This window comes from Condylura cristata, unplaced genomic scaffold (genome assembly GCF_000260355.1).
Source record: "Condylura cristata isolate star-nosed mole 26May11 unplaced genomic scaffold, ConCri1.0 scaffold00018, whole genome shotgun sequence".
In the NCBI taxonomy this organism is placed as follows: domain Eukaryota; kingdom Metazoa; phylum Chordata; class Mammalia; order Eulipotyphla; family Talpidae; genus Condylura; species Condylura cristata.
In genome coordinates this window covers 25,116,031-25,129,135 of record NW_004567119.1, presented here as the reverse complement: position 1 = coordinate 25,129,135, position 13,105 = coordinate 25,116,031, and the positions used below count along the sequence as shown (strand labels likewise).

Sequence of the window (13,105 nt, the reverse complement as noted above, 5' to 3'; positions counted from 1 at the left end):
TCTACAATCAAATATATAACTTGCAACAGACTTAGTACATGAGACCAATTAAGATAAAAGTTTTCTCTTCTGCATTCTATGTGGCCTATTCATGAACTGGGTACACAGATATCAGTCTAAATATCATATATCACTTAGATTTTTGATAGTTATTGGTCACTCTTAGATACTCTTCCTCCTGGACACTTATAGCTAGTCATGTTTCTATCACTTTTAGGGTATTATTTTGGAGAAGCTTACTTGGTAGCTATGAACTGAAAAGGCAGATTGTAGATAAGAGAAGTAAACTTGGTGTCAAGTTGGATTGTAATCACTAGGTGCAGACAACATACATCTCTAAGGATCCCACATGGGTCACTTCAGACACCCTCTGCAGCACAGAACCAAATTTCAAAGCACCATTTGCAAAAGTCTACTTATAAAAAATCAGTCAAAGTCCAGCTACAAATATATTCTGTTCTTGTCACTGCGATGAACCACTGTTAAAATTTCATCTTTGTTAAGCAGTCACTTTGGCCTCCATGTGAGGTGCCAATCGTTCATCTTAGGACCATGAAGTATATAGTTTATTACCAACATTAATTCATCTAAACCTCTGACAGAAGACTGTGAATTTCTTTGTTAAGGAAGTGTTTCTAATATAAATTTTTCATATGCAATATAATATATTTCATATATTTTTTATATATTGCATCAAGTCTCACAAAAATTCCCAAGTGGATCAGTCCAACTTTAAGGTAAGACTCAAGTCTTTTTTCTTTCCTTCACTTCTTGTGTGAACACGTTATTCCTCCCCCCTATTTTCCTTTCCTAGGATGCTTCAAGAAAATATGGTCACAATGTTTCAACAGAAGTACTGCAAGGGAGAGGGTTGAAAGACCATGGTGCTATACAAGGTGGACTGTGGTAGGGAGAAGACACCTTGCAAGCATGTCAAAAATTAGGCAAAAAGCATTGCTTAAATTTTTTTCCAATGGGAAGGTGTACTAGAAAGAACTACTTTGAGAAGCAGGATGTACATGTGACATAATCAGATGGTAGATCAGAGACTGGTTTATTTCCTGGAAGCCAGTTATTTTCAGATGAGAATGGTAAAATGCCATATGCTGGCTAACATTCAGGGACATGAACGGGGGTGGAGAGAAGTGTAGCCATAGTTTGGTTAACAAACATGTTTTTCCAATTGATCAGTGGGGACAGGAGTTCAGTTAATCATTTGTGAAATAAAGAATGGAATGGGAGGAGGACTGTCTGACTTGTTCAAAGGTAAACAAGTGGGCAGAATCCATGTGTTTCTGTGCCTCTCTTTCTAATGGGTAAGGGTGGATGGTTTTTGCAGTAAACTGTTCCTGAAGACAAAGGGTGATGGGGGGTGTGAACGTTTGTTGTTCTCCAGAATTACAGGACTCAGGTAAAGGCTAGCTTTGTCTAGTGGCATTAATCAAAGACGGGTTGACTTGTCAGGAAATACAACTTTTAGTATGAAGGTGGAATAAGTCATCACTGCCTTCCAAATGACATACACACACACACACACACACACACACACATACACCTTTGTGTGTGAGTGTGTGTATACCTTAGTCAAAGTAAAAGGAATCTGAATGATTGAGTCTGATCAGAATTTAACATAAAGATCTGGGACTAGATAATAAGCCCTCCACCTGTGACTCCATCTACCCTAGTGATAGAATAAGACACTTAAGTCTTCAGTAATGTCTTTAGATTACTTTAGTCATTTATTCCTTTAGTTATATATTTCAATTTATTCCTTTATTCCTAAAGTAACTGCTTTAGGTTCTCAGTCATTTAATCTTTTTCACTGTAGAGACATATCTGCCATGAGGTAAGAAGATAAGAAATAGCTACCAGTGTCTTAGGCTCAGAGATTAAGTCTTTGAGCATAGCAATCCAGAATCTGCTAAGTTCCTAGACTCAAGAATTTCCATTAAAAGAGGAAAACCTAATTATGGTCATTGTCTGCTTTTGGCTTAGGAGGAGTAGCAGAAAGATCTCCTTCTTCTTTTTTCCTCCTTAAACTATATATGACTAGAGAGGTAGAGGGAAAGTGGCTGGAGACCAGACCTGGGACTAGGGTTCCAGCATATTTCACACCTGTAGAGAAAAGTACCCTTCCAAAAGCAGTGTGGACAGTCAAAGTCATGTTCATTTATCTATCACCATTCAACACAGGATTTTCAGGAGATATTTTATTGCCTCACCAAAAAATAAACTCCATTACTAACAGAAAAACTAAGAGATTAATGAAAGGGAATGCTTTGAAGAACATTAATTTCTCCACATGCAACAGTTTATAACTTAAGCTGTTACCATATTATGACATTGTGAACAAAAGAAATAATACTCTCGTTATATTCATTCCCACATATGTGCAGAAAAGAAGTAAGCCTCCTAATCACAAAAGTCAGCCTTCTATTAGGAAATAGCACATAAAAATCACCATAGAAAGCAATAGAAATAAAACTTCTAAGCTGGAAACAGATTTCATTGCTGTTAAATCATATGAATAATTTCTAATTGATTTGCATTGGTCAGGAATCTTATACTGTAGAACCATGTTCCTCTATTTATCACAATATTCCATATGACACATGGAAACGAATACATTGCTTCATTAATATTTACGGTCTTTCTCTAGTTATGGCTTAGAGATATTTAACATTCTAAAACATAAGCATTGATAATTACATGTTTTACATTTTACTCTAATTTTTAATACTGCCAAGATTATTTAGTATAACTAACTTTTAAATTATGTACTCTTTTCTCTCTTTACCATTAGCATATCAATCAAATTTGCATTATTCTGGTTTGCTCATTTTATTAAAAGTGAATTCAGGGCACAATTGACTTTTCATTTGTTTAACAAGTGAAGAAATATTTACCCTGACAGCCATTGCATTGTAGAGATTCATCTTCATAGTATAATACGCTAACTGTGAATCAAGAAAAAAAAAAAAAGATGGCATATATTTCAGTTACACAAAGACAGTGCAGCCTACTTTTACATATAAAAGATAAGAATCTTTATACATAATACATAATAAGAATTGGAGGCTTAGAAAAATGAAATCAAACTTTGTATTGAAGAGATAGGCTTCCTAATACATAATGCAGGCTTAACCAGAAAAATCTATGGTAGTCAAACTAGAAGCTAATGGAGATATATGATCATAAAATGCTCTCCGCTGAGTTTGATAATCAATGGTGCTCTACTGAGAATAGAATAACAAAGCAGAAATATTCACAAGTGCTGGTGACACGTAGTATTGTATGATTTATTCACTGGGGTTCTTTTAGCCAAAACTCACAGAAACATAAAAGGAATTCATATTTCAAGACGTCTGGTTTAATGAAAAATTCAAAGAAATGCTGTCTTCAGTCGAAATCGTTCAAGGATATGGGTGCAGTGATGGAGCAAAATTGTGCCTTCCAACCATCTGTACAAAATGTTATGTACTTAGCTGCCTCCTGAGTAATCCTTGGGAATTTTGTTTCATTTAATATTCATTTTAACACCATAAAATCATAAATACAATGATATCATGTTACAGTAAATCCCCTGATATAGGGAAAACTTCCTAAAGTCTTGATTTCCTCTGAATAGAGACATATTTATCTATTAATAGACACATCTCCATGATAGCAGATAATCACATAGCAAGATAGCTTATTTTCAGTGAAAACACTGCTTTAGATAAAATTTCTACATCTGTTCTACCTTTTAATTAAAAATACCAAACTAACATAATTCATGATAGTACAATAAGCAGCAAATGCCATGAAATACATATTTTTCAACACGGAACACAGAATACAACTTCATCTGTTGTGAGTCAATCAAAATTCATAACTAATGTAACTTGTGCCCAGGGAATAGGTGTGATGTTACAGGCAGAAATCAGAGAAAAGTGCCTTAATCTTTTATACAGGGGCTTTCTTTCCTGAGACAAACAGGAATTCATATAAAAGGGTTTCACTGTAATTAGTGTTGTTTGAATTGCCTGGTCTGATCCAAAGCAAATTGTCTGTGGAGAGCAGCAGGGCTGGATTATTTATCAACAGTCTGAGCAATTAAGAAACAGTTGGCGGCAATATGTTATTTACAAATGAACACAATGATGTTACTTCATTTTAAATTCTCTTTCTTTGTTATGGCAAGCGAGGCATAATTCTTGGTGTTCGAGGTGAATTTAAAATATTTTATACTGGGTCCTCCCGGGTGGTGCAATGGGTTAAAGTCCAACACTGCAAGCAAGCTGCAGCCACTTCAGTGTGAGTTCAATCCCCAGCTCCGGAGGTGGTCCCCATTGTGCAGCAGACCTCCCCTGGCCCGCCTGCTGCTCCCCTCAGTAGTGTACTTTGTTAATCTGCCTGTTCTGCTCCCCATTCTGTCTCTGGTGGATACTCTCACCGCCCCTGCACCACTGGCCTGTGCCCCAGCTCTGTATGTATAAATAAATCTTTAAAATAAAATAACTTATACTGTATCCCTTCAAGTCATATGGCGCAGCTTAAACCATTAAATATTTTCATGCATAAAACTCACAAAAAAACAAGTTTGGGTTGCAAAAAAGATACTGTTCCTGATCCTTCTCATACTTCTCCACAATTAGCAGCAGAGTGTGTAAAAGCTGTGGAACCACAGTTCTGAGTTCAGTTCATAACTCACTTTTACTAGCTTGTGTGTCTTTGAGAAAGTTAGGTGGAGTCTCAGTTCCCAGTCTTGATTTCCATTCTTACAGAGTAGGTACATGTTCCCCCAAAGCTGTAGTAAAGACTAAATCTAGATGAAGTTCTGAAGGTTTCAGGACATAGCTGAGGGTCATCATTAAAGGAATTATCAGTACTTCTTGATTGCAATGAATCATTAAATAACACTACCTCACTGTCAATTTCCTACTCCACCATCTGGATGTTACTTTTGAAAGCAAAAACAACAAAAACTGTGAGAAAAATAGTGTGTGATTGCACTCATGACATACCTGGAAGAGTGATATACACAAAAAGAGAAAATAGGACAGTGGTGATGTGTGGAGGGGAGGCTCCCTGTTTAGTGGGCAAGGAAGGGGCTTCATTTTGAGATGATGGGACAGTCTAGAAACAGATAATGGTGATAGCTGCGTAGGATGTGACTGTATTTCTTGTCACTGAACAGTATCAGTAAAGATAGGTGGCTGAAATAATAGATTTTATGTTACCACAAATTTAAAGAGACAAAAAAAGACATTTGTTGATTGTGAATTGTATATTTTCACAAGCTATGAAACACTTTGAAATTTTTTTTCCTAAATCTTTCTATTCTCCTTCTGAGGAATGAAGAAAATTTGTTATTTTAACATTTGTCCTTTTGGTTACATGAATTGCTAAAATATAATTCATACAACAGTCTTTGTCCTTAATATTAATTTCTATCATTCTGTCATAAAAGGTTTTTTTAATCCATTCTATGATATTAGGTAAGCAAAGCATATCCCAAATTAATAATAAATCCAAGAATGACAAGTTACTATATTTTATCACCAGACAAAAGTTTTAAAATTTATCTTTGCTATTTACTATTTCTTACTCTTTTATCTTTAAGATAGCAGGGAAAGACTAAAGACCAGTCGAACATCATTGGTAGTTCATTGTAATGGAAATATGATGGTCAATTACAGATATATCCCAAAATTTAAATAAAGCAAGAGACAGAGGGACAGGAAAGAGAGAGAAGGAAAGACAAACAGGATTGATGTGATGTATTTTCTGAGAGTAGGAAGAATTCCTGGGACATGAAACAGGACCAAACACTGAACTTTGTTAGCTATATGGCCTTTGTCATATCACATAGCTCAATTTTCAAGAGGCTCTTGAAATTGTTTTCTGGATGATTCCTGCCTTTTAAAAACATAATTTTCTGGTGATTATTATACATGTGGGCCTATTGGCAGGACGGCTACTTAGATGGAATGGGAGCATGGTGGTCTTATTGTTTTTGATTGGTGGTGTGCTTTGTGATGTTTACCACCAAGTCTGATAAATGAGTGACTCCATTTGTAGATTGCTCAATGCTTTAAATACCAGTCTCTTCTGTTACAGATATATCTCTGGGGCAGGAGGATGAGTACTGAATGGGTGCTATTTTTTCTTGCCTTCACTTATATGCAGTTGGATTGTAAACTCCTCAGATTATAACTCCTGGAATGCCACGAAACAGACTTCCTTAATGAGGATGGGTAGGGAGAAACAAGATGGATATATAAAGGGAGGTGGAACAAAGGAAAAACATGTGAAGAGGTATGTGGAGGCCACACACGGGTGAGAAACACATCCAGAGGTTTCCGCAGAGACAATGGCAATCATTGTTTTGACCTTATGGTCTATTATGTGTCTCTGCTCTTTGAAACCAGCCTCTTTCTTGTGGTTCCCATCCAGCAGTTACCTTAAACTTATGGCAAGCTGTCTGGTCTCAGCAGCTCTGTCTCAGACATTTACCATAAGAGGATGTTTATCCAGTAGGGTCAAGTACTTTTTGGAGTTTTATTAGGAGTATTTTCCCCTGCCACACACACACACATACACTAATTTCAGTCAAAGTCTTTCACGCTAAGAGTCAATGTTTGTGTATGTGGAGGCTGGGAATCCTTTTAAGAGCATGTACCCCTTAACAATCTGGGGGCCCTGGAGACTCTTCTGGTCACATGCTAACACTTTTTTTTTTTTAAGATTTATTTATTTGTGCATACAGAACTGGGGTACAGGCCAGAGGCTTAGGGGCAGTGAGAGGCTTCACCAGAGACAGAGTGGGGAGCAGAACAGGCAGATCGATGAAGTACACTGCTGAGGGGAGCAGCGGGCAGGTCAGGAGAGGTCTGCCACGCCATGTGATCACCACCGGGGCAGGCAGGAATCCAACTCATGTGGAAGTGGCTTAAGCTTCTCAGTGCTGTGCTTTAACACGCTGCGCCACCAGGGAGGGCCACATGCTAACATTTTTAAGATAAACATCTGAGTGCTTAGTTTCACCAGTGCCTGTGATTGTCTTCTATTTTGCGCTGATGACTTGATTCTTTCATTTTTACCATAACTTTTAGTTAGGTCCCATAGCTTTCAATTAAGTCTTCTTTTCACATGACTGAATTATGCACAGAATTGATACTTGATCCATCTTATATTTAACCTATACTTAACACTTTTTCCCAACTAACTTTGTACAGTATTTTCTTATTATTTCCATTGCTCATAGATCTTCAATTGTTTCCAATTGCTTGAGATGAGGCATCTTTTTATTTTATTTTTTTTAAGACAAGGCATCTTAATTGAGCATCTTAATTGAGCAGGCCGATATAACTAACTACCCATGAGTATATCATATCACAAAGAGAAAGACAGGAAGTTACGTGCTGGCATGTAAATTTTACCCTTTTTATTTCTCTGATAAGATAGTGATGACAGATGGGAACATATTTTTTTTTCTTTCTTTCTTTCAATTAGGTTAATTACAATGGGGCAAAAGTTAAATGGTAACCGCTCTTACAGGCCAATGTAATCTTCAAAGCTCAAGACTTAGGTCCCATTTTCACCTCAAGTATCTCTCAACATTCCTTTCCTTTAAATATCATTTTGATCAACTTTTTATACCATTTTTCTCCTTCATTTACATGCTCAGATTATTCTCTTTGTCTGAAATGCTTTACTCCTTTTTTCTATTGTCCCAAATCCCCATCTCCTTGCTTATTTTGTAAGTATGTATAGGAGACATCATGCCTACCTCACTCAAGTACCACTCCAAACCGATTGTATGTACGTTTTTTTTTTTTTTAAATCAACAACAAAAACCCAAAACTTCTCTATTCTCTTTCAGTGTTGTCATCCTTGCTCCTGCTTCCAGAACCTCCTCTTGCCCTTCTCTCCCTCCATTTTCCCCATCCCTTCATCTGTGCCTTCTGGGAGGCTCCCTAACATGGTCCATTATAAGCTCCAAAGTTTTGGACACCAAGCTAAATATCTCTGCATCACAGCTTTTGTTATTATCTTCAGAATTCCACACTCATTGACTTAATCTCACTATCATCTGCCTTTCAGCTCCAAATTTTACATTCCATAGTGGTGATGCAGACCATATGAACTGGAAATGTCCCTCTTCTTCCGTCTTAAGCCCAGATCATAAATTCATCTTCTTAAACCCTTAGTGGCTTAATTCCTAATTACAGTTTCTTCTACCTAGTGAATTTTTTAATCGTTTCTTTATCAATGAGCATTTAGGGTAGAAATCAGGAAAAGGTGAATTTCAAGGAAGGGAGGGTCAACCATTATCAAAACAGAACATTTAAAATAATACATATTTAGAATACTTTTGAGTAATATAGCTCCCTAACTTCACCAGGTCAGCTGTCATTATTTGCTTTCTTTGTCATAAAGAGGAAATATTCACATTAAAGTGATGACAATGAAGCTTTTAGAAACCATGAACATCTGGATAACAGATCTGATGAGCCCAAGCCTTTGTTATTTTCCACATCAGTGCCATCCTCATTTCATAATTTTGAGCCTAATCATTAAAATGATTTATTATCAAATAATCATGAGTATTTTGTGCATATGCTTTGCCTTGTTTGTTGGCAAATGATACTGATCTGGTCATTATCAACAGCTGATTTTTAAAATAACCTTTCTTTATCCACAGGAAAAATTAAAGGCTAATTATATTATTTCTCACAGTTACTATTAATATAACCTTTATGAGCAGGTGTGTGAAATTTAAATCCATTTCATAATTATAATGGAAATATGTTAATAAATTTTAAATTAATGTTAGTTAAGACATAGTTTTAAGATACTTAGCCTTGGGTATTTTTTGTTTAAATAAATGAAAAACCCTGAAGGGAAAAACAATTATGTTTCGATTTTTTGTTCTGATTCTAAATGGTAATGAATATTGCCTTACTAACTTTTAACTGAAGTCCTACAGAGAAATTTATAAAATGATTTGGACATTTCCCCATTTATAGAAGAAACATTTCTTTATCTAATGAGAGAAATAAAAACATATATATAAGTCAACATGTTAATTTCATTAGTTTAAAAATAGTGATTCTTCTTGGCCTTTTGCAGTAGTATGTTGAATATATGAAATGAAAAAGGATCATCCTAAGTGACGTGAATCAGAGGAGAAATATGCAACATTGGGTGGTTACACTTAGATAGGGAATATAGAGAAACCAAACCAAGGAACAAAGATAAATTTTAAAACCAAAGCTTGAAATCTGACCACGGATTTGAGACATTCAGGAGGGGAGAAAAGAGGGAAATGGGATATGGGGAAAATGGAGTTAGGGAGGAGAACATAGAGGACTATGGAGGAAGATTATGGGTGCATTTGTGTTGGAAAAACTATGGGGACCACACCGGAAGAGAAAAAAACCTATAGTATGCTAAAGAAACAAGGATGTGAAATAATGATATGCCATTAATAAAAAAATAAATAAAGCCAAAAATAAGAATAAAACTAGTGATCAATATTTCATATATTTTTCTAAAAATATTTTATATTTTTTTCTAAAATATAAATGCTAATATTATAAAATATAAATGCTAAAATATATATGCTAATATTATATTCTAAAATATAAATGCTAATATTCATCATGACAACACAAATCAAATTTGATAGTGGATGGCCACCTTGTCCCATTTAATCTCAGTTATTTCCACTGCTACTCTTTTAAATATTAATCGAATATAAAAAATTGCAAAATGATAAGCAGTATACAAACATTGTAAGCCTTGATTTTCAGTGAAAATGTAAATATTTTTTATAGGTTGGTTGATCTATGTTTTAATAATAATTATCTTTGTAAATTGCCCTACTATGGGCCATTAATACACTTCAATAAAAAAATTAAATTCTATTAACATGATAGCCATTATATACTATTCACTGATGATCTTAATTTAAAATTGTAACATTGAGCTGTTTAGCATTATAGCTATTTCTTTTACTTTTTTTTTAAAAAAAGATTTATTTATTTATGCAAACAGAGCTGGGGTACAGGCCAGAGGTGCAGGGCAGTGAGAGGATTCACCAGAGACAGAGTGAGGAACAGAATAGACAGATTAACAAAGTACACTGCTGAGGGGCACAGTGGGCGAGAGAGGAGAGGTCTGCTGTGCCATGTGATCACCCCTCTGGCTGGGATTGAACTCTTGCTGAAGAGGGTATGGCCAGCTTGGTAGTGCTGCACTTTAACCCACTGCGCCACCAGGGAGGGCCCATAATATAAGCTTATTAATATGAAAGTATAAAGAAAAAGATGAACTTGAAAACGATGAGGATGTATGTAAGTATATAAACTGTCATGCAGAGTTTACACAGATAGATCTCAACCCACATAGCATTCAAAGTGCTAGGGCTCCAAAGAGACACAAGAAAAAATATTTCAACATTATTTGGCATTACCAAGAAATCATTACCTCCATTTCTCTGCTTGGTGTGGCAGGGAATGATGAGGCAAAGTGACACAGAGTGACATACAGCTGACATCAAGGGTTCCTGCTGTAGAGCCATTTGTGTTTTGTGGGGAGAGCAGGTGGCTGTGAAACTATGGCAAGAGTTCAGCCGGTGCAAAGTGCGTGAGCACTGAGCTCATACCTGGTGACTGTGAAGTTCTTTTCCTTATCAACAAAAAGAAGACTCAGCACAAATCCCCAAGAACAGGAATACCTTCTCAAACTTTGTGAATCAATGGTCTTAGACTCTTAATATGGACAAATTCGAATCAGAAAGCCAAATACAGCAGCATGAAAGTCAGCAGGAAGGCCAGGTGGGGAGATCAAAAACAAAGCAAAGATAAGGGGTAGTTATTCAGGAAGCCAGGATGAATCCAATCTCAAGAACAAATGGAATGGTTCGATGAGTGTGGCTTAGTGAGAGCATGGTAGCAGGGAAGTGGGACACCTGGATTAGTGAGCAGGTGTCACTGTAAGAATTAGGTAAAACCTACACAGAAATATTCTGGTGCATGGGATCTGAGGTAGGCCATCTACAAGCACAGATGCTGAGGGCAGAGATCCTAGGACTTCTGTCTTTTCACTCTCTTTTTTGCCCTCAGACACCTCTCAGACTGTTGGCAATTACAAGTTCTAAGTTTTCTCCTCTGCCTTCCAGGATCTGTGTCACTGCTTTCTTAGATGTTGTCTACCTCGATTTCTCTTTCCTCTGTTAAATCCTACCCAATACATTTCACAGCCTCAATACTTGACCCTGTGCTTTTCTACCAGGTAGGAAATCCTGGCATTGTGTCCTCAATGCTCTATTCCCTCTGTGTACAGCTCTGACTCTGAATCTCAGTTCAAATTCAACAGTTCCCTAACATAAGCATTTGCTGAGTACTAATTACCTTGTGCCAGGCACTCTGCTAAGAGACAGCAAAATCGCCTTACAAGACACCACCACATGGAGGTGTCCTAACATCATCACAAACTCAAAAAGCCCAAAACATCTTAGAGCTTCACTGTGAGCTTCACTGAGGCCCCTCTTAGAATGTTCCTTTCAAGTATCCTTTTGTTAGCATTATAAACGCGAGTGGGCTTTGTTGAGATAAAGATGTAGTTACCTCAATAGCTTACAAAAAAATAAAGTTGATTTCTCACTCAATATTACAATTGGGCTAAGTTTTCCCCTACCTTCATTCCAAGATTCCCCAAAGCTTGAGAAAGAGCTGGACATGAGTTTCTGAAAATGTCAAATGAGCATATGGCATTCCTGTTGCTTATAGGAGGTAACTAAAAACCTAAGGACTATGTTGGTGATATCTGTGAAGGAGACAGGGCTCTAAGCACTAGGGATATGAGCTCTGGCTAAAATTTCCATTCCTGCTATGTGGCCCAGCGGCCAGTGTCCTCAAAGGATGAATCCTGAAGGATCAAATACAAGGGCTTTGACAATGGACTCTGTTGAATGAAGGCTCCACAAAGGTAGGAATCCCTAATACTTTGGCACTAATGAAATCTCACAGGACCTCTCTCTCTGTATAACCAATGAGGAAATTCTTCAGTAATGACTGTTATGAATTGCCCACCAGTTTAATTTATAAGTGTTGGAATCAGATCATGTTAGGTTTGAACTTTCCTCGACTTAATCACTAGCAGTGTATCCTTGGGGAAATAACTGTGTCTAGTTCTAAAAATCTTAATCCATAAAATTGTGAAACTCTTCTCAGGGTTGGGGTAAGATTAAAGGGGTTGATATAAATATTAAAGACGTAAAATGCTTAATGTGATATTTCACTTATGTTAGACAATATATAAATATAGCCATTTAAATATCATTAAATAATTATTTACTGAGATTAGATTATACTATTTATTGATACCCTTATGTTAGGCACTAGCACCATAATAACAAAATAGGTAGGAAAGCAGGCCTGTTATAAAATAATTTACAGATAAATATACTTAAGAAACCAAGAAACAATCTAGCTGGGAAAAATTTCTATCATTTGATTTACTTCAAGAGCCCAATGATTCTCCAGATCAGAAATAGAGAAAATAACTCACAAATAAATGCTAAGTGATATTCTTATAGTTCAAACTCAGCAGAGATAATAAGATTTAAAAAAGTAAATTCTCTTGCATGACTCACTACTTGAGCTTAAACACATATTTTATCTGCAATCTCAACATTCATTCATATATTAGAATAAATACTGGTTCCCAAAGTAAATAATTTGGCAATAGCCACTGAAATGTAAACATGAATCATATCTAATGATCATTCAGAAAGCTCTTACTTGTGGCTTGTAAGTAGAAATTACACCAGTTAAGTCACAACTACTCACAAAAGGCCAGACAGACATACATATTCCACTGTCCTGTCTGAACCACTGATGCAGTGGTTACTCAATCACTAATGAGTAACAGGGCTAGAGGACTCACTGGCTTGAAGGAACTCCTAATTGAGCAATCTGAGACAATGTGAACCAAAAGCAATGAGTGTAGCAACTTATTTTTATTGATTGAATAAAACAGGAATCCACGAGTTTGTACTGATAAATATATGTTATATATATATATATATATATATATATATATATATATATAT

General features: G+C 36.2%; 1 protein-coding gene across 1 annotated transcript in view; it reads right to left on the bottom strand.

Annotated features, from left to right (window-relative positions):
• The window catches only part of SPATA17 (spermatogenesis associated 17), a 138,824-nt gene that overhangs the window by 110,301 nt on the left and 15,418 nt on the right, over window positions 1-13,105 (bottom strand). The window contains exon 4 of the mRNA XM_004685436.2: window positions 2,907-2,957. Coding sequence (XP_004685493.2) covers window positions 2,907-2,957 — 51 coding nt within the window. The remainder of the gene's footprint in view (window positions 1-2,906; window positions 2,958-13,105) is intronic.